The sequence below is a fragment of the Arvicola amphibius genome, chromosome 12, assembly GCF_903992535.2.
Source record: "Arvicola amphibius chromosome 12, mArvAmp1.2, whole genome shotgun sequence".
In the NCBI taxonomy this organism is placed as follows: domain Eukaryota; kingdom Metazoa; phylum Chordata; class Mammalia; order Rodentia; family Cricetidae; genus Arvicola; species Arvicola amphibius.
In genome coordinates, this window is record NC_052058.2 from 58,612,692 (window position 1) to 58,633,352 (window position 20,661).

General features: G+C 42.9%; 1 protein-coding gene and 1 long non-coding RNA gene across 4 annotated transcripts in view; one reads left to right on the forward strand and one right to left on the reverse strand.

The window, feature by feature from the left end:
• The window catches only part of LOC119827921, a 48,461-nt gene that overhangs the window by 20,021 nt on the left and 7,779 nt on the right, over positions 1-20,661 (reverse strand). For both annotated transcript variants that reach the window (XR_005287726.1, XR_005287725.1), the window contains exon 3: positions 200-265. This is a non-coding gene — a long non-coding RNA (uncharacterized LOC119827921). The remainder of the gene's footprint in view (positions 1-199; positions 266-20,661) is intronic.
• Fmo1 (flavin containing dimethylaniline monoxygenase 1) overlaps positions 5,076-20,661 on the forward strand; it is a 32,524-nt gene continuing 16,938 nt past the window's right edge. Inside the window, exons 1-3 of one of the 2 annotated variants that reach the window (XM_038349872.1) lie at positions 5,076-5,198; positions 5,285-5,430; positions 11,779-11,930. In XM_038349872.1, coding sequence (XP_038205800.1) covers positions 11,799-11,930 — 132 coding nt within the window. In that variant the 5' untranslated portion in view covers positions 5,076-5,198; positions 5,285-5,430; positions 11,779-11,798. Of the gene's footprint in view, positions 5,199-5,225; positions 5,431-11,778; positions 11,931-20,661 lie in introns of those variants that run through there. The other variant, XM_042053994.1, reaches the window with a different exon arrangement.

Sequence of the window (20,661 nt, forward strand, 5' to 3'; positions counted from 1 at the left end):
TTCTGCTGTGCTCCAGTGACAGAATGGAGCATTTACAACATTGCAAGCGTGGGGCCACAAACCCTAAGATTCTTCCTGTCTGACCCTCTGCAGAAAGCACGTCCACCCTGCCCTGCATGTGCCAGGCAGCGCTCTGATGGTCCCATGCACCGCTACTCATTTTGCCATGGCCACTGCCCACTGAAGCAGCTTTGCCTACCGTCCTGCAAAGAGATGAGGGACACCTGTTAGACTGCTGCTCCGTCACTGGGGAGGGTCGGTTTCCCTAAGGAAAAAAAATATTATTAAATTAACAGCATTGAAAATTTTACAAATCTCTTAAAACTTTTTGCAAAACTTCTGATAATCAATTTTCAGCAGGAGCTCCCTACAGAGGAAAAAGCCACCCTGTCGTCACCCAGTCGCCCTCTGCCTCTGTGCATCTTGAACATAAAGCTACCCCGGACCAACTTTCTAAAGCTGTCTGCTCCAAATCACTGTCCAGAGACCACCTACTTAAGAGACCCTCACAGTGCACATGGATATGGCCTTATAGCTTTTATAACATAGACATGACAATAACCTGCTCAATCAGAATCTCTGCTGTTTCAAAATCTCCTGTGCACATTAGACTTGGGAGCCGTGAGTGTGGAAAGAAGGAACATGGGTCGCGTGCGTGCGTGCTTGCGTGCGTGCGTGCATGTGTGTATAGAGATAGAGAGAGTGGGGAGGAAGAGGAGGAAGGGGAAAGGAGGCAGGCTGTCTGTTTTTAACCAGGTGTGGTAACACACACCTCTAATCCTGGGACCCAGAAGGCTGGGACAGGGAAATAACATGTTTGAGGCCAGGCTGGCCTACATATCAAAACTCACAATAGGGAGCAAAAAAAAGAAAGGGGGAGAAGAGAGGAGGGGAGAGAGGAGGGAAGAGGGAAGAGAAGGGGAGAGGGGAGGGGAGGGAAGGGAAGGGAAGGGAAGGAGAAAAAAATCTTGCTTTCAGGCTGAGTCCCAGGCCTGACCTCTTCTCCAGCCCAACGCCTCCTCCCCGTTTGCAGCTTCCTGCTGCAGTCTGCAGAAATTGTTCTTGTGAACAAAATGTGTGCTGGCTCCCACTCCCCTCCAAACCCCTCCCCAAGAGGATTCTCCTTACTAATCTTTCCTTTAACCCTCCTCTGCATGAGAGCTCTTTGGTTTTTTCCATCAAAACCAGATGTGCCACATTTGTTCTGTGCAGAAAAGCAAAGATATTGTTCAAGCGAACTACCCAGGCCATGACATATAAAAAAATATCAAACAATCATCCCAAAATATGAAGGTTTTGAAAGCTTAACCCAGAGGAATAGTTTTCTTTGAAGCCAGCCTTTCACCCTGGAGGCTGCTCCTGACCTGGAACAGCTTTGGCCTGCTTCCAGGAGCTACAATGTGCTCACACCAAGCAAGACTCACTTGCCCACCATGCCCTATGACCCAGGAATAGATCAAAGCAGCTAATGCAAGGCCTCTTAGGATACGACTCTTCTCAATCCAGATGAAACGTGCAAGGTTTTATTAAGGAAAATATCTGTGTCAGCAAATAAGAGGAGAGCCTGGGACGGCTGCAAGAGTTATCGGCCCACAGTGCAAGGGCGGTCCTCTGTGAAGGAGAGAAGGAAGAAAGATCAGAGGCAAACAGCGCAGACTACAATGTAAGGGAGAGTCCTCAGGCCACAGAGTTGTCAGGTTATGCGAAAGGCCCAGAAGAGCCACCATTTCTGCCCTATGAATCCAAACAAACCATCACAGGGACTGGCCACCCTACTGGGGGGTGACAAGTGTGCTTCTGAAGTTGTCGAATATGACTTAATCAGATACCTAACTGGAAACACTACAAATTCTAGGGCAGGATTCTGTTTACAATCAATGAGGAGTTTTGTTGCTAAGTCGTTCTATACTTGAAGTCGTTGGCAGGTAGAAGATGGATGACTGTATAAAGGCATCAGTTTCTCTTGGTGTTGAACCATTTCAAAGTCCATCAACCTTTGTGACCTGGGTAAAATACTCAGAGCCATTGTATATCATAAATGCTTCAATTTTACATAATTATATTTAGTTATAGCAGTCTGTCTTAAGACTGCCATCAAAGTAAATCCCTTCACCCACGTCATGTGACCTGCATGGGCTCATTGGCTTTCACAGCCATGATCACCCACTCTCAAGTCTGTCCTATGTGAAGGTACACAGAATAACAAAGCCATTATGTCTTTGTATTTTCCAATAACTGCCTAAAATCCAAAATTAACATATCATATCAATCAGCTTATTTCATCTCTATGCATCAGAGAGGGAAATGAAGGGCAGGTTGTCAATAAAAATTTCAGAATGGCTTTAATATGTCTGATATCATATACATAGCCTCCATTCTGCAGACAGGTTCTCACAGGAAAAACATAGAATAGCCTCAATGTGTAAAAGCCTTAGAGAACTGGCTCCTGTTAAGGATACATGGTTTCTTGGTAAAGCATGGGAAAGGTACTTTGTGTGGAGGGGTTGAGGGATGGAGAGCTGCATAGATCTGAACATTGCTTTTTGCATGGCTCAAAATGAAAGCGGTATGCTGGGTAGGTCTAGACTGCCCTGTGCAGCTTCTCAGTCCTAAAATTCGGTGGCTCTAAGAATGAATCAAAGTGGGAGATGGAAAGGAGATTTAAGACAATGGGATGGAGAAATGGCTCACCAGTTAAAATCAAGTACTGATCTTGCAGAGGACCTGAATCCAGATCCCAACACCCACATAGGATAACTTACAACTTCTTGTAACTCCAGCTCCAGGGGATTGGGCACCCTCCTCTAGACACTGTAGGCACCTGCGCTCACCTGTGCACATGCTCACATACATAATTAAAAATAAAAATAATTTTTAATTAAAATGGTTTCTAGATATAATAATTGATCCAGCCAAGGATGTACTAATGCTTTGGTTAGTGGTGACTGGGCACAATTCGTTAACTGCAATCACCAAATCTCCATACTTGGAAACAAAACAGAATTTTTCTTAGACATAGGGGGTCTTTTGGTGATGTCTCAGAACTTCTTAATCACTATGTTATCCAGAAGAACATCTTTCTTGTAAAATCAATGGTTACCATGCTGAAGACAAAGGAGGTCATATGGGAGCTTGTTCTGGGATTTTAGTGTCACTGCCCAGAAGGACATATTTTGTTTATTTGTTTCTTTTTACAAAAGGACATATGTTAACTTTGACTCATAGTTATTCAGGCAGAATAATTATGTTTTCAACAGCCACTGGGAGCCATGCAGTGCAAGTCCATACTATTTCCTAAAGAGCCTGATTGGCTACCAATCCGGCTTCTAAAGGTCCAGACCCTCTTGAATAACAGTCTAGAGAGCTTTCTTTCATCATGTGTTCTTAACTATGACTAATTAACATCAAGCCCTACAAGAAGCCAACATGGAAACTACCAATTAAGTCCAGATGCCTCATTCATTCATAATTAACACAAGTCTCTGGCAATTGTAGAAATGAGAGAGTATAATAAAATGATCATGTCTATGCTCAGTCAGCAGCCCAGTCCCTTATGTGCAATGTGTCCTCACCAGGGTCTAGTGGCTCCTTGAGTGTTTTCCATGTACACATCAAGGTAATTTGTTTGAGTATAAACTTTGGGACAATAATGTAGTCCTAACTCTCAAGATCTTTCTGAGTTAAGGCCGCAGGTTTTCAGACATTCAAAGACACATTTGATCTAACAATAGTCTTGCAGGCCTACTTTATGGTAAAATTTAGGTTTTAAATCATTCACTGACTATCATCTTCAGAGCTGCAGGAGGATAGCGGAACTAACAACTCATAGCTAGCAATGCTGGCTCCTTGCCAAACATTTAATGAGTCATGAAGGTCAGAGTTGAGCCCAATAAATGAGCAGAATATTTGGTAACGTATACGGTCCTCCAGAAGGGAGGTTAGAGGCCATGCTGAAATAGTATTAAACCAAAGGAAAAGATCTGCCCTGCCAAGAGCCTTTCTGTGCTTCAGTCTACCAGTGTCTCTTGGAACTTTCTTTCAGTGCCTGTAAGGATTCACTTCAGCTGGGAACCAATCAGCAGTTCTTATTGGGCAATGCATCAATGCATCACACTGCCAATACCATCACACATGCCCGTGACCATTTCACATAGATTGCCGCATCTAACTCCACAATAACTATTTGAAACAGGCATTATAGTCCCTATTTCAAATAGATGAAACTGGAGCTGAGAAAAACCATGCAAATTTTTTCAGTGAAGACTCTAACCCAGGATTTAATAATTCAAAGACTGATGTGGGATTCCCCTCTGTATACTGTGAATATCATTGGTTAATAAAGAAACTGCCTTGGGCCTCTAGCAGAGCTATAGGGGAATAGAGCTAGGTGGGGAAAACTTAACAAAATGCTGGGAGGAAGAAGGGAGGAGTCAGAGAGAAGCCATGTAGCCGCCAGAGACGGATGCTGGAACTTTAGCCAGTAAGCCACAGCCATGTGGCTATACACAGATTAATAGAAATGGGTTAAATTAATATGTAAGACTTAGTCAATAAGAAGCTAGAGCTAATGAGACAAGCAGTGTTTTAAATAATATCGTTTCTATGTGGTTATTTCAGTTCTGGGTAGCAGAAACCAACAAGCGGCTCTCTCCTCCTACAAAAGACTGTGTTCTTTCCATAGATCTCTCTTATGTTTCCCAAGCCTCTGGGCAATCTTCAACACTTAAAAGAGCTTTAAAAATTGTATTGAATGGTGTGAGTGATATATGCTTTTAGAAATAATAATTTTCTCTGAAGGAGAAATGGGAGAAAAGTCTCAGAAATGCAATCTGACATAGCAGCTATTAATGGTTGGGATTTTACACAGCCATTGTTAATTTTATCCTTGGCCCCTCAAAGAGTGGAGTGGAGGATGCCACTCTAAGTGCCCCATTTAATTTATAGTTTGCCCACAGAAGGATGGGATTTAAGTGCATATTACCAGGCATGCCTCTGTTGCAATTAATCAATTTAAAATACAAACAACAGCTAACCTTGGGTTTCAATTTTTTCCGTAACATTCCTTATCTGTTAGACCAGGCTCGTCCTGCCAGCTGGGAACTCCCAAACACTGGCTTGCAGACTATTTTGATCTTCTACTAGCTCTGGAATCCTAATTGTGTCACTGCCATTAGAAAGAGCAAATACAGCTACTTAAAGTAAGTGACCTGATAAAAATCTCTGGTTCCTCCTCTGGATGCAGTAGGTGGAGCTGAGGTCTTCCTGTTTTGTTATTGTCCATCAGAGGAGAATCGTCTCAGCAGAGCACAGCTCCCTCAGCCAGTGACCCTGGAGGAACTGGGCTGCCATCCCTTGCTCCACAGTAAGGAATAGAGCTGAGTCCTTGTCCCAGGAGCATAAAGTCAGATTACTAAACTTCTGTGTGCACTGGTAAGTTCTCTGCTGAATGAATTATTGAGTGCTTCCCTCAGAAGCCTCTAACATAGTGCAAACTAATGGTTTGGAAGGTTTATCTGCCAAGTATTGGCATTTTGCACAAGCAAACCATTCTGGAAATTTGAGTAACTTAGGGTTTGCACATCATCAGTTTGCTGTTGCTGTGTTGCCTGCTCTATTCTGTCCATAGGATTAAAATTTCTTGATTTTTAGACTACTTCTAGATCTTTTCTGCTATTCCTAAGTCCACAAGTATTAATAGCAAGAGTTTGAGAATCACTTCTATACAGCCAGTTTAATCCCATAGGTCTTAGTTTAGAAAAACTGAATCTCGTTATCTGATTCTTTTCTTAGTCTCTGGTCTCTTGGGGAACTCGACAAAAACCTTGCAAGCGGCAGAATTTGTGATGTGTGGTGGGTGGGTCAGGGTTAGGCTTGAGGAAGTGACTGTTGACTGTTAATAGGATAAAGATACCAGAACATATTCTTGCTCCAACCCAGGTCTCAGCAGCTTCTGCTCTGAGTTATGCACTCTGCTAGCCTCTGGATACTGTGTCTGCTCTATGTTAGACTATGGGTGCCTTGAGCCACCCCTCCTTATCCGTCTGAATCTGCTACAACTGATAACACTTTAAATCATGCAACCCCTTTAGGGATATGCTCTCATTGGACAGCCTGGGCCTGTCATTATTCTGAGAAATCTGCACACACTCAAGAGGAATGTGCGGGTATCTGCCTGCATGGATAAGGATAACCGCTTAGTATTAACTACATAAGAGAGTTCCGCTGGTTAGTCAGCCCATCCAGCACTGAAAGCAGTTACAGGATAATTTCCTGAAACAATCAATAAGGCCTTCAAGTCCATTTGAAACATACTTTAAAAAGGTAAGACCTTGCCTGGAGGTTCCCAAACGTCCTAGGTTTAAGGTACAGTTCGTGCAGCAGCAATTCCTTCACAGCGCCCCCAGGCCTAAGTCCCTCTTATTAAGTAGTCAAGCCCCAAACGACTCAGTGCGTATATTCTAACCACTGAAGTTGGTTGTACGATTAATAAAGCAATTAGAAGAAAATAGCATTTTTGCTTCACTCCTTTTTATTAATTAAATTTACTCATTTATTTTATATCCCAACTATAGTTCCTCCTCCCTCTTCTCATTCCATTTCCCCCCTCCCCACCTTCCCCCATCCACTCCTCTGTTTCTAGTCAGAAAGGGGTACTATTAATCATGATCACTAATTGGTCTATGGGACTGGTGTGTCCTGTGTAAATTCTCAAAGCTCAGAATCAGTGAAGACATGACATGCTCATTTGTTGTTCCACCTTGATTTTGCCTCCTTTTACCATAGAAGCTGCTGAAAGCTGCTTTGCGAAACTGCACGAGGTAATTATTGAACGGAACACAGCCCTGACTCATGTTAAAACTGTGTGATGTGACCCAGGCTCAAACCAGTATTCCAGCACTCTGGAGCTTGATTTAAGAGATTGGCAGAAGACCAAGGCCAGCCTGGGTTACATCGTGAGTCCTGGCAAGTCTAAGCTGAAGTAGGAAACCTTGTCTTAAAGAAAAAAAAAAAATTCCACCCATACCTGAGACAGCTTAAATAAGATTCAAACGCTTGAGTATCATTGTGTTCTCTATGACATTCTTAAATAACTCAAGCTCATCTGTGTTTGGGAAGGAGAACCCCCACACTCAAATATTCTCTCAAAACTGGAGGTGAACACTCAATCTAACCTCATTTAATTAATTATTTGTTTTTCCTTCCTTGATGTAGAGGACACAGTACAAAATCCATAGGGAAATGCAGTGGTTTCTGACCTTGCTGTTAAACATTAGCGACCTTTCTGCAACCAGCAGTGATTTCCCAACTCACTTGGAAATCTGATGCGGTTTAATTGTTTTGTTATTTTTGTTAAATTCCCATTCCCCCAGTAACATCAACTTAGCAAGTTCACTATGAACCCTTAATTTGTGTGACTTATTTCTTCCATAGCCAAGTTAACCTTGACAAGGCTCTCTTAATGGCATTGTTTCTTTTAAAACCTGCAACTAATAATTCAATTTACTGAATAGTCTAAAGAGTAATAATACTTTAAATGTGATATTTGCATCAAGATGGAAAACAGCACCCCAGTAAGTAGCATTAGTGTGCTATTTCCATTAATAAAATGTCTTACTGTATTCTTACCAGTGCTGGAATTACAGGCATAGGGCAACATACATGCTTGACAGCAGTTACTTTCTTCTGGGGCCTGGTATACTCCCAAGAGTTAAGTGCTGCTTGTACATTGGTTGAGTGAATCATACAGTACCTTAGGCCAGGCATATAGTTAGCTTCATATTAGAGATGAGAAAATGGAGACACAGAAATATTAGACTATCTCCCTGTGTTGATAACTATCCAACTCTAAAATTCAAACCCTGGTCTCCAATGTGTAACCCCCTAGGTAGAGTCACCAAGGAAATGTACTGCTCAGGATTGCTGAGTAAATGGGTTCACACTGGGTTACAGTGACAGACTGCTGGGGGGGGGTCTATACATTGCATAATTGATAAAAGGTGGTTATAAGTCATCAATCTCTGACTAAGGATATTAACTTCCAATAAATATTTGTTCTGTTAATTTTTTTTAATTGAAAAGCATACAAGATAATTAATTCACTCATTCTACCCAACAAAAAAAACCCAACCCATTGCCAAATATTTAGCACAAGCGTCATGCTGGAACTGAGACATGTACATCAAAGAAAATACCCTACTTTGGGGAAGCATAGCCTTGTGCAGAAAGAAGACCCACAGATGGGATCAACATAATAAATAATAAAATGTAATATGTCCTTGTGGGTGTATATGTAGCTTCCCTAGGAAGAAAGATAGTGTTGGGTTCACCATGTAGTCAGAAAGACACACACACCTCATGGGACCATTGCCTTCCCTGAGCTGCTTCCTGCCTCTAGAGCCCTTTGCCTCCCTCCTCTGACTGCTGAAGCCCTAGGCACCCCTCTGTCGGTATCCTGCCACTGCAACATCAACATAACCTCTCCTCTTTCCTGCTCGTACTACAATTTAAAGATAAAACATCTTGGTGCTTTACAAAATATTGAGTTTGTTTTTTGATTTTGGTTTGGTTTGGTTTGGTTTGGTTTGGTTTGGTTTTGGTTGTTCGAGACAGGATTTCTCTGTAGCTTTGGAACCTGTCCTGGAACTAGCTCTTGTAGACCAGGCTGGTCTCGAACTCATAGAGATCCATCTGCCTCTACGTCTGCTTCCATGCTTTAAGGCATGCGCCACCACTGCCCAGTTTGAGATTCTTGCTTTTCAAGTTTGACTTTCCCACTAAACCAATCACTGCTCTAGACAAAGCTTCAATAAAAACCTAAAATACCAGTGTCACCAACAAAGAAGCCACTCAGTGGGTGTTTGATACCTGAATTAATCAAAGAATGAACTCCAGAATCTAGTCTAGGATCCTCAAGGGCATCTGGTTCCACCCTCACATGAACTATTCATCTTCTACTGAGACTGACTCCAAAACTTTGTCATCTAGACTCCACTTAGGTAAAGCCAATCTCAGAGCCTGAACAATTGGTAAATGTATATATTGAACTAGTTACCTTTTCTGTTGCTTCACTAACCATGATTCTAATCCTTTATCCTGCGAGATAAGAGCAAATATTTATAGTGCTGTATCAAACCCTTCACTTAAGAGTCACTATGTGCCAGGTAGTGGTGGCACACACCTTTAATCCCAGCACTCTGGAAGCAGAGGAAGGCAGATCTCTGGGAGTTGAAGGCCAGTCTCTGTGAGTTCATGGTCTACAGAGAGAGTTCCAGAACAGTCAGTGCTACACAAAGAAACCCTGTCTGGAAAAAAAGCAAGAAAGTTACTATGCACGTGCTCTTTTGCAAAGTGAACCTGATTCAATTTCTTGTCCGAAGACTCCATCAGCTCACAAGCAGAGCCAGTCCTTGGCTTCCTCCCTTTACCTCTACTAACAATAGGATCAATCTGTTCCTATTCCCTTCCGTCAGCAATGTTAGACCTAAAACAACGACACACTAGGCAAGGATTTAGACCAGGTCTCCACATCTGAGTGCACATTCTTCTGGGTACTGAGGAAGGGCGAGCCCTACTAACTAGCCTTTTTTCTGTCTTCTGCTGCCATGTTCCCCCTGCTGACCTCCACTCTAGTTTCAGTGAAGCCATAGGCAAGTTACCTCCCCTCTTTCTTAAGCCAGTTCTTATAAAGGGCTCCTCACCTCCTCCGAGAGTAAAATGCAGCCTGTGTTGCTTCCAGTTGGCCTGCTCACACTCTTCCTACAGCCAGTATACTTCCGCACATGGCTTTCAACGTCAATTTTTATATGCAATTCCCTCCTTTTTCCCTAGAGTCATTTTTTTCATAAAACTAGTTACTTTTCATTGGATGACTATTAAGTCCCATAAGAAAAATAAACATTATGTCCTGTGTCACAATAAGGAAACTGGCAGCCAAAGGAGATGAGCAGTTTTCCCATGTCACCAAGCTAATTGAAAGGGACCCGACACCGATGCATCTTGATGCAGCACCTAAGCTCCAGCTCCCTCTCTAATTGTCGGGTCATAGCACACCTCTGGCAGCCAGGAGGATGGAAAATCATAAGTTCGCCACTCTGCAGTATCCATTGTGGTCTAAAGCTTGCCTCTTCTGAGAGGACTCCTCTGGACTTCCCTGGTAATTCATAGCCACCGGCTATAGAAAGAAACCAGTCTTACAAAACGTTTACAGACAGGTGAAGGGGGTGGCTTTTGAGTCAAGAGATAGTTCTGTATCCATTACACCGTATCCTCAGTATTTCCCCCTAGAAAGAGCACACAGCAGAAAATAAAACTGCCTCAGCCTCCATGGCTGAACTGCTTCTCCTGGGTTTCCAGTCCTACAGACACAAATGATGCACAACACACCCAGTTCTGTGGACAGTTCATGTGGTAAACAAGAAAATAGAAAAGGTTCAGGGAAACCTCATGATTGGTGATTTCCTTGCACTTGTGGGTAGGGTTCTGGTACTTGTGGTACAGTGAATGCCTAACGTGTACAAAACCAAGGACCACAAAAACAGGGTGTGGTGGTTGTACTTCCAGCCCTCAGGAGGTGGAGGCAAGAGGATGAGAAATTCAAAGTCATCCTTGGCTACATAATGAGTTTGAGGCCTAGTTTTGTGAGACCCTATCTCAATAAAATCATATACATATCATAAATATGTATGTATATATGTATATATATACATAAACTTGAGATAAAATTGCCCCAGAAACATATTAGGAAACCACGTCTAATATTTTATTTAGTATATGCTAAATGTGTACGCTCTTGATCAGAAATTCGAGAAATTACAGAACTTTGGAATAGTTTACATTATCGAGCATTTACTATGTGCTAGGACCTATTTCTCAGACACTTGATAAAACACGTCAGCTCACTTGATCCTCATTAAACAGTATAAAGGAGCTACAAGATGTTCTGTTTACGCGATGCCCAGAGGAACTGAATGATTCGGATCACACAGTTTTAACCGACAGAGCTGGTTGCTTACCCAGCATGCTATAATGCCTCACAGCAATTCTTACAAGTCCATGCTATTAACACATGGCCCGAAATTCCCAAGCCTGCACCAATGCTGACGGTGCCATGTGCTCCACAAAAGAGAACCCCATCCTGCCGTCCACTCAAATCCTCCTTACAGCCACCTCCTCTCTTCCATTGGTGACTAGTGGTGAATCCTATTCCAGCAGCACTGTTGTGGCCTTGGCAGAATGCCAGGAGAGAACCCAGAGGGGCAGGGCTGTGGCACCTGTGATGGCCACAAGTGTATGGGTTTCTAGTCCCAACCCCACCCTACCAGCTGCTGCGCAGTTTTCTCTGATGTCCCCAAACCAATTGGTGTGTAAATGTTAATGTAATTAGAAAAAAAAGAGCGGGTTTTACAAGGCCACCTTGTCCTGTCTGCTTCTCCAGCCTGCCCTGGGATTGGAGAGGGAGGATGGAGGCAAGCCAGTTCAGAATGCAAGACTCTGCCCACCAGAGGGTCTGGTTTCAGCCGCTCTGCCAGAAGCTACAATTGCATTAAAGACCACGAGTGAGTGGACTGAGCGCCAGCTCTGGCCAAGGGGTGGGGACACAACCCAGCACAGGGGTTAACCCGATGACCTGTACATTTTCTTTCCTGCATTCACACAGCACAGATAGTCTACAGAGGACTCAAACTGAGAAAATCTCTTAATCTTCCAAATTCTTTTCCTGGTTTGTTGAGTAGCCAAGGCTTGGGTGGGGCTTTTGTGAATAAAAACTCTCTCCTTCAGTTTTCCCTCCACCGAGGAACATGGTGAAGCGAGTTGCCATTGTGGGAGCCGGGGTCAGTGGCCTGGCCTCCATCAAGTGCTGCCTGGAGGAGGGACTGGAGCCCACCTGCTTCGAGAGGAGCGATGGCCTGGGAGGACTTTGGAGATTCACTGTAAGTAGGGGGTTCACAGGCTTTTATCTGTCTATTGGAGGGTGGCTTGAAAAGATTGGAAAAGTCTGCAAAATGGAGAGAATTCAGGAGGGACCCTGAAATTGTGAATGGTATAGAGAGATACAAGAGACACGGGCAGAGCTCTACCCTACAGAGTCTAAACGGGGGTGCCAGCCGTCTTCTGTCTAAGGTGAGGAGGAAGAAATACCCCCAAGAAGCCCACAAAGTGGAGAGGAAAAAGCAATGCCTGAGTCTGACCAGGAAAGCATAGGGTAGGAGTGCTGCCGCACCTGGAGTGGGACGGGTGGGGGGGGGGAATATTGGGGTCCGAGGGGGGTGAGGTGGGTGGTCTACACCGAACAGAGGCTGCAGAGAAACTGAGCCTCCTCTGCTTGCATAGTTTCCCCGATCCTGCTTCATCCGTGACACAGGGATCAGGGAAGCAGGAGTTCCATAACCAAGATCCTGCTGCCTGGCCAAAGGTCGTCCACTCCATGAACTAACAGCAGAGAATGGAACTCTGGAATCTAAGCTAATCAGGGTGCTAGTGTGAACAAGTCGACGGTCTGGAAAGCCCACCCATGGCTGGCCTGGAGCCCTCGGGCGGGGGTGGGGGAGGGTCACAACTGCCCCGCTTTGAAAACCCAAAGCCAAAAAAGGCAGTATTCTTTGGGTTCCAGCATTTTGCCAGGGAAGCATTTTGTTTTGTCTTGTTTTTAACGCTCCACGGCTTCTAGGTGAAAGTGAAAACATTTCCCACGAAATTCAGGCAAGCTGTCAGGAGCTGGGGAAACGAATGAGCGTTAGAGAGCCTGGCCTCGAAGTCCCTAGGAAACATTCCCCATTCTAGGAGCCAGGGTCGTGAAACTGAAATAAAGTAATTCTTTTTCTAAATCAGAGAGCAAAACTCCGGAGAAGCCAGTGCTGCCTGTTTAGGTAGAGGCCTCCAGTGCCGGCAGGAGCGGCTCACATAAGAACCGTCAGTCTCAAGATGAGCCTGGCTACCAGATATGATCTTTGATGTATAATCTGATAAAGAAGCGCTCCCATCCCCATGGTTTAAATTGCGCTTGTTCTGAAAGGAGAGCGAACCCTTCCTTGCTGAATCTCCTCTTCCTTGTTTGTTATAGGCATTACTAATCAAACAGTTGACCTTTCCGTAATGACCATCAGTATGCCAGATAAGTACCTCTGACCAGTAAATGTTGAGAACTGGATTGAAAAAAATAAAATTGTTCAATTAAAATCAAAGTTACTTAGCTAAGATAAATTTCAGTCAAAATTAAAAAGTGAGTCCAAAGATCAAGAGCTGTACTTAGCCCTTTGAGACACTAGATAGACAAAAATCTTCAGGGAGGTCATGTAACTATTAACCTCAAAATTCATTTCCCTAAGAATCAAGAGAAATTAGTCTCGATCCAGTTGTGCCCCGCTGTGAGCAGGTAAAACGTCTACCCAAAGAGCACGGTAGGGGATGCAAAAATGAGAAGGATTCCCCGCTCCAGAGAACTGTTGGCCGAAGAAAGAAGGCGAAAGATCTCGAAAGTCACAGACAGTGTTGTAGGTGTTGAAATGAGGGCAGAATCACAGCCACTGCTGGGAAAGCAGAAAAGCCGCGTAGAATGGACAGCCTGTGGCGGGCGTCAAAGGAGTCCGACAAACAAAAGAGAGCATGCTCAGAAAAGAAAGGTGGTTTCTGGTGCATGCAGTAGACAAAAGAGGAGTAATAGAAGGGAAGAGTGGATGAAGGTCTGGGCAGCTTTAACAGCAGTGCAGCACAGCAAACCTCAGGACATTCTTTGCTGCTGCTGTTATTGTTATATTTGAATATACGCATAGCAGGAAGGCTCCAAGATGATTGTAGCTGAAGACTGAAAGTCCCTAAACGACAGGAAGTGTTTGAATATTCTAGTCCAAACTGAGAAACCACACTGACAGAAAAAGAAAGGAGTGGGATTACAGGCACAAGAAAGGGAGCTAGTCCAGGCAAGGCCAAGAGATAAATTGTACTCTTTCCTCCAAAGACTGGAGGACCGGGAGCGGGAGCACAGGGGAGCGCACACAGGAGAGGGAGCACAGGCCTCATATCAGAGGCCTCAGTTCTTACTGGAAAATGCAGCAGTTTGTAGGGGGAGGAGGGTGTAGGGTAGTAAAGGGAATCAGAGAAATAGAAAATGAAGACAGTCATTTGTGGGAGAGGGCTGGGAGCGAGCTCAGTGGGTAAAGTGCTTGCTGCACAACCATGAAAACCTGAGTGTAGATGCCCAGGAGCTGTGAAAAAAGCTAGTGTGGCAGCTCAAGCCTATAATCCTAGGGCTAGCAGGCAGAGGCAGGAGGACCTTGGTGGCTTGCTGGTCAGCCAGCCTAGCCAATCTGTGATCTCTGTGTTCACTGAGAGACCCTGCTGCAATAAATAAATAAATAAATAAATAAATAAATAAATAGGAAAGTAATATAGGAATATACCAAATACCAAGCTATGTCCTCCACAGGTATTGCATATGCACACATGCACGCGCACGCGCGCGCGCGCGCGCGCACACACACACACACACACACAGAAAATGTGATAAACCATAAGAAAAAAAAGACTAACCAGATTATCTAGCATTAAAATGGCAACCAGATACCAAGATATTTCATCTCTATGACTTCATTTATAAAATAAAACTAATTTTTAAAAACAGATTAATGCTAAATTCCCAAAGGTTGGAATTAGGGATAACATTCTCCGTCATCTAGCATCTCTCTTTATATACAGCAACCTGGAGGCACCTCTGTAATACCTTGATCGTCCCTCCACTAGGCAACCTCAGAGGTGTCTTCCAGCTCCAGGGTGCTATGAGTTCCCTGAGATATTCATTCTCTCTCTTTCCCCAACACACACACCATCAACTAACACCATCAACAGCAAAGATCAACCACAAAACATCTTGGGATTCAAAGAAAGGTACCCCATTCAACATCAAAGAACCCAGACAGCTTCCATTCCCAAATAGGAAAAGAGCACAAATATAAAGATCATGAATTAATTCATTTAATTAGTCACTACCAGGATTATGATTCTGGTTCTCCTACCTACCACAGCAGATGAAGGTTACGGTGAAAAGGTTCGGTCATCAGAGACTGAGGCAGGAGTCAATGGAATCACTGATTAAAAAAATAAAAAGCAACAAGCTGGTAGAGACTAATTCTGACTGCCACTAAAGCGGACAGAAAGCATGAATATGGAACACCTTTGTCACAGTGAGCCTCTCTGGCAGCTGAGGGGATCACACCACGAGCACTATTGGTTGATGCTCTCAGTTATAAAATCATAGTTGGAGTTGGAACTCAGTTTTTAGATGACAGGACACCTGAAACCCTGGGTTCAGTCCCCAGAAACCAGCAGAGTAGTCCATGCCTGTGACTTCAACACTATGGAGGAAGAGGTAGGAAGATCAGAAGGAAGATCAAGGTCATCTTCAGCTAGGTAGTAAGGGGCCAACCTGGGCTACTTCTCACCCTGCCTCCAAAAACAATCAAATAGTTCAAGAAAAAGAATGTGATGGTTTGTTTTGCCACTAATAATGAATATTGCTTTTATAGAACTTGACTGTAGGAGGGAAACTTGGGAAGCAGTCTGAGTAAACCACACCAGCATTGCCTAGAGAGGATTAACAGTACTGGCCGACACACATCCTGAGACAGATTCTAGGGCTTAACCACCATCCCAAGGATGATACCTTCCTGTCGGTACATCAGGATCTTCACACGCATCCTTTCATTTATCCAGCAAACTTTCATTAATAGCCTGCTATGCGCTTCTTCATTTTTGTTTTCAATAGGGGGGAAGGTGAAGCATAAACATAGGTCATTCCTCTATTCCGCTGAGGAATTTTTCCTCGGCTGTTGCCTCCTGAGACATGGTTAACCTGATTCCTACAATCTTTCAAAAGGCATTTCCATGTATTAGTATGTGTGCATGTATGTGCTTGAGAGTCAGACCACACCTTTGTGGACTCACCTTTTACATGGGTTCTGGGGACCAGACTCAGGTGGCCAAGCTTGTGTGGTGCCATCTCACTGGCCCTAAAACTTTCTTTAAAAGTCTTAATTCTAAAACTTCAGTAGTCTTGGTGGACTTCATTTCATTTATTGAATTTCTGTTATCCATACTGGAGTAAGCTAGACAAACCTCTCCCCCAGCTGAGCTTAGATTCTTGGACTACACAGATTTTCTCAAAGGTTTCTACAGCTCCCACAGCTGCCCCTGTCCTTCAGAGAGAGTGACTGTCACCAGGAAGCAGTGTGGAAAAGGGTGACATGTTCTCTCACTTCAGTTTTTAGGAATCTTATTCCATCTATTTCTTTTTTAATTTTAATTAAAATTTTAGCAGATAATAAAAAATAAAGGAACATTGTACAGAATTCTCAAAGAGTTAATAAAAATACATTACACACGAATTTATTTTTTTACTTCATACTTTGAGGGATTTTTTTCTCATTTTCATTGTACTTTAAGAATTTTATATAATATGTTCTGATCATATTCACCCTTCTCCTAAACTCCTTCCAGATCTACTCCCCCTGTTCTATCCACACTTATGTTCTCTTTTTTTTTTAACAATCAAGTCCAATTTGTGCCGCCCATATACTCCTGAATGTGTGACCTTCTGCTTTACCGTGGTCAACCTACCAGGGGCTATACTTGAGTCTCTCTCCCAATAGCTCCTCTCCTAGGGACTGGGCTTCATGCCCACTTTTCCTTTTCATGCTGGGACTCTTCTGGCTTGAGCTAGAGTAGGTTCTGCACATGTTGTCACAACACCTGGGAATTCGTAAATGCAACTACATTTTTGTGTCTTGAAAACACCACTCTGGCTTTTACAATATTTCCACCCTTTCTTTCACAATGATCCCTGAAAAACTGGAAGGAGGAAATGTAATATAGATGGACCCTTGAGGGGTACACATTCTTCAATCTTTAGGACTGGTTCTTGGCCCTGTAAGGTAAAGATAAGGGTTGCATCTTATAGAGTGGGACTTAAATCCAATCAGAAAGTGGTGGTTATCGCCATAATGTTTATGCCACTATTGCAAGACAGTGAACTTGTCTTGTGACTCCAGTCATTCCTGTAGCTCCCAGGGTTCCCAGTTGGGTAAGACTGATGATTTCCTTTGTCTTCCAGTAGCCTGCATAGCACCTTCCAGCTCTAAATGCTAGCCAGTATGGATGAAGCATCTAGGCCAATACCAGTTTGATTTCTCCGTGTTCTGTGACTCAAGTATGTGGTGTCTTGGCAACAGGGTCTTACTGCCAAGTTCTAGAGGGGAAACAAAAGTACTGGCAATGGCCTGTAATGTTCATGGGTCTGTACGTCCACAAGGACAAACAACTTTAAAAGATATAACCCACTCCTGGCACTGGGTTTTTTATTTATAAGCCTATGGTGTCTAGGGACATTGTCCCCTCATTATAGGATAGTTCTTTGTATTTGTTTATGTGTACATATTTTAGTAAGTTTCACTAGAGTAGGTTTTCATATGACTTTTTTGAAAGCTCTTAAAAGCTAGCCATCCCTATTATATAGTTTAGTTCCAAGCCCCATTTTTTTTGCTTTTTTATTATATTTTATTATTCAAAGCAACTTTTAGATATAAACACATTTTGATCTTATTCTTCCCCTCTCTCAAGTCCCTCCAAATACTCTCCCACCCAATTTCTTTCTCAAAATGAGATAGAAAAGGACCTTTGACCCAAAGAACTTACTTCTGTTGCCAGAAGCTCTCCTGAGCTATCCCCCTGATATCACAGCTAATAGTTAACATTAATGAGAAGCTCAGCAGAGCTGTTTCAGGAACTTGCCACTACCATTTCCACTTAGACCTCAGGGTGCAAACCACTGTCCCTCCATACAGGTGGGGAAACCGAGACTGAGAAAAGGCAAAAAAATTCCAAAGACCAGCCAGTAAAAATAAAAGAGTTCAAATGTGGACTTATGCAGTCTGCCCCTTTGTGGGGGTGGGGGGGGGGGGGCGTGCCATGGAGTTCTACTGTATTTCACAGTTCAAAGGTCAGGCGAATCCTGAGTTGTGCAGGGTCCTACAAAGCACCCAGATCCCACTGTGCTGCAGAACCAAAGTGGACCAGAAGCCCAAAACCCTCCCATTCATTCTCTTATTTTGTCCTTTCTCCAAAGCCCATCTCCCAGTAATCCCTTTCATTCATTTTTTCACTGCATGAGGACTGACTAAATTGTTCCCCTAAATGACTCTCATCAGTTCTCGCAGACATATACTCCCCTCACTGTGTACCAGGGCAAGGAGCTGAAGCACCCAGGGGTGTCTGCAGCTGGCAGGGAGGGGTTGTCTGCAGACAGACCCAAAGAGTCCTGGAATTACTGGGGCAGACTGGGGAATCACTGAGGCAAATACTGGTCCAGGACCCACAAATAGCATTGGTTGGTGACATGGACCCATGTTCACTACACATATGCAAGCCCTGGTGTTTATGCAGGAGGAGCAATTGGTGAGAGGAGAGAGAAGGGAGCAGAGTTCCCAGTGGGTTTGACCCCAAGGGCTGAGCGTACTCTCTGCAGCTAACATCTGTGATACATTATTTCACAACAGGCTTCAGTGTTTCCTGGAAGCTCTCTCTCTGCCTTTGCAAGCATTTTCTAAGCTTTACAAAATAGAGGACTTCTCCACTCCTGCTCCCTTTTTTGTTTGTTTGCTCTCTTGCAGCAAGAGTTCATGAAATTCGGAGCAGTTTGGCTGCTTTGAGCTCCAGCCGGCCCTCATTACCCTCTCCCCCACTGTAACCATGCAATTAAAATGCTGTAACTTTGGGGGCTATTTTTATGGAAATCCTCATGAAGGCATGTATCTCTCCCCTTCTTAAAGAGCATCTCCTTCTCTCCCTCCCCCTTCCTCCCCCCCCCCGTGCATGTGCAAGCCTGTGGGGGGGTGTCTCTGTGTGTGTGGTGTGGTGTAGTGTGGTTTATCTTTACTGAAAATTGTCTGTACTAGCAATAATATAGTTGTGCGGTTCCTGGAAGCCAGAAACTTGAGAGAGTTTGGGGCCCTAAACAAAATGCTCCCCAAATTTTTACACTCATTGTTTTCTTCTGACAGTGCAGCTTCTTCTCTGTGTAGTTTGTTCCACTCTTATCTTAATAGGACTTTAGCTCCTATTCCTGTAACTCAGAGGGAAGCTCACTGCTGTTTTGAGTAAAACAAACCAACTTTATGATTAGTGCCCATGACCACCTACAGTTTAAAGATCTTCCTAAACTCTGCCACCTACACATAGCTAGGAAGCAAAATGAGGAAAGAACTGAATTTTTGTTTCACCTACTTTCAATTCAAAACTCAATTAGCTCTGATAACATTTCTAATAATATTGTATGAACTGAGATGTGTGGATCCAGTTTCCCTTTCTCTATAGCCCAGCTCCCCCTCGCCTCTCTCATTCTTTTTTTTCCCTTCATTAAAACAAAGTTTTTCTCCTAAATGGTCTCATCAATTCTCAGAAAGCACGGGATCTCACAGAGTGTTGGGGCAACTGGCAGAGACAATACTAAGAAAATATAACATATATAGATAGATGATAGATAGATAGATAATAAATAGATGATAGATAGATAGATAGATAGATAGAGATGATAGATGATAGATAGATAGATAGATAGATAGATAGATAGATAGATAGATAGATAGATAGATAGATGATAGATAGAAAGATAGATAGATAGATAGATAGATAGATAGATAGATAGATAGATAGATAGATGATAGATAGAGATAGATGATAGATAGATAGATAGATAGATAGATAGATAGATAGATAGATAGATAGATAGATGATAGAGATAATTTTTGAAAGCTTAATATGGAAAAATAAAGCAAATCACTTCATCAATAGTTTTAGATTGGTTACATGCTAAAATAATATTTATACATATACAATTAGGTAAAGTATATTTTTAATAACCTTCAATTGTCTTTTAAAGTATGGCTATTCAAAAGAAGTTGTAAATATAGCTTCTGTCACATTCCTGTTGGTTAGTGCTGTTGTAAAGCCTTGCTACTCAAACATGGTCCATAGCACAGTAGCACATAAACAAATTATATGAATGGCTCGTCTCAAATCTCACACTCTCGGGCTCACCCAGACGTGCAGAAACAGGGGCGATGGGCTAATAAGATCACATAGCAACCTTAATTCTAAAGTAATTGTACAGAACAGAGTTGCCAGAACTTAGAACAACTGGGTTTGCTTAGTTTACACTTAATTATAGACTGTTGACTTTTAAAGTATAAGAAAAATAAACTTTTAAGAAAACAAAAGTGAAAATTGTGCAAAATATAATCATTTCTATTGAGTTAGAGATTATAAATTAATTTCAGTAAATTCTGTTAAACATAACAATTACCAAAAAATGTATTTTTATTTGAAAGTGTATACATAGGCAGTATCACTGCGCTTGTAATTTTTGGCTGAAGAAAATATTTTATGTGAAATAACAGTTCTTCATCTTAAACAACTACAGGCACACTTTGACTATATGAGGCTGCATTGATATCTAAGGATGTTTTGTTTTATTTGTTTGTGATACTAAGGATGGAACCCAGGGCCTTAAGCATGGTAGACAAATGCTCTCACAGTGATATACCCTAACCCAATATTCAAGGTTTTTGTTATGACAGTCAAGCTTGTGTCTTGCTTATTAACGTACCTAGTTTGGAT